General features: G+C 33.4%; 1 protein-coding gene across 1 annotated transcript; it reads left to right on the top strand.

Moving 5' to 3' along the window:
• Positions 1-265: 265 nt before the first annotated feature.
• On the top strand, positions 266-703 carry LOC139087964 (cuticle protein 19-like). The gene has a single exon (XM_070636940.1). It carries the CDS (start codon positions 266-268, stop codon positions 701-703), a length of 438 nt encoding a protein of 145 aa, XP_070493041.1.
• The last annotated feature ends 453 nt before the right edge of the window (positions 704-1,156 follow it).

The following is a 1,156-nucleotide window of genomic DNA, read 5'->3' as shown; positions in this document are numbered from 1 at the left end:
AAGCTTTATTTTCATATACACATAATGCCCAATACTTCCTCATGGCATGCATTTTTATAAACAGAACCAACTATTATGAGCCAGAAATGTATGCAAAAATTTGAACGAACAAGAAATTGCATTACTTAATGCAAAAAAAAGTGTAGCGAAAGCAGTAACAGCAATCAACTATAAAATGGAATAGAAATTCAATATCCGACATCAGTTTCAATTGCACTTTCAATCCATTAACACACTATAGTAAAAATAGTTTTATAAAAAAAAAATGAATTCTTATACAATTTTAGTCGGACTTGCTTTGATCGCTGCTGCTTACGCACATGAACATGGATCAAGTTATGTAAAGAGAACAGATGAACATGGACATCATGCAGGAATTTCGGTTGAAGGACATGGAGATGATCATGGTCATGGACATGGACATGATGAATACAAACATGTTGACTATATCCACCATCCAGCCTACAAATACGAATATGGAGTTCATGACCCAAAAACAAAGGATCACCATAGCCAATGGGAGCACCGTGATGGAGATGTTGTCAAGGGAGAATATACATTAGATGAAGCTGATGGAACCAAACGTGTTGTCAAATACTCATCAGACAAGCATGGAGGTTTCACAGCTCATGTTGAGAGAGTTGGACATGCCATTCATCCAGTTCATTATGGCCATCATGAGGAGGAAGAACATCATCACTAAAGACTTTGATTGCTTAAAAGCTCTGTGATAAACTTTAATTCTTAACGACTGAAAATAAAAGAAATATATTTTAATGCCTAAGGCTTGATTTTGTCTATTTTATCAATCAAAAAGCATCAGGTTCTTTTATAGACATGCTCTATCCAATTATTAATTATTTCAATCAGTTAAATTCATATCGTTCTTCCTTTCAATCATTCAATGTAGCTTTTACCTTTGATGTTAAGCACTGATGCAGAATGATGTGCTTCAAATGCTTGCACTATCATGTTTGAAGCATAAATTGAAAAATATTCTACTAATGGATGAACTAACTCTACTCTATATGTTGTAGCATTTTATGCAAAAATTACTTATTATTTGGAACGTGCATAAATGCATAGCACATACATATATTGTCTACAAAGGAGGTAGGAAAAAAAAGTGAATGTCAAAGATCAGAAAATACAAAAA

This window comes from Chironomus tepperi, unplaced genomic scaffold (assembly GCF_022539635.2).
Source record: "Chironomus tepperi strain 1889 unplaced genomic scaffold, CSIRO-AGI_Ctep_v1 contig_152, whole genome shotgun sequence".
In the NCBI taxonomy this organism is placed as follows: domain Eukaryota; kingdom Metazoa; phylum Arthropoda; class Insecta; order Diptera; family Chironomidae; genus Chironomus; species Chironomus tepperi.
This window is presented reverse-complemented; position numbering and strand designations above follow the sequence as displayed.

Coding starts and splice junctions, on each gene's coding strand:
- LOC139087964 (XM_070636940.1), top strand. CDS start 266: ATGAATTCTTATACAATTTTAGTCGGACTTGCTTTGATCGCTGCTGCT.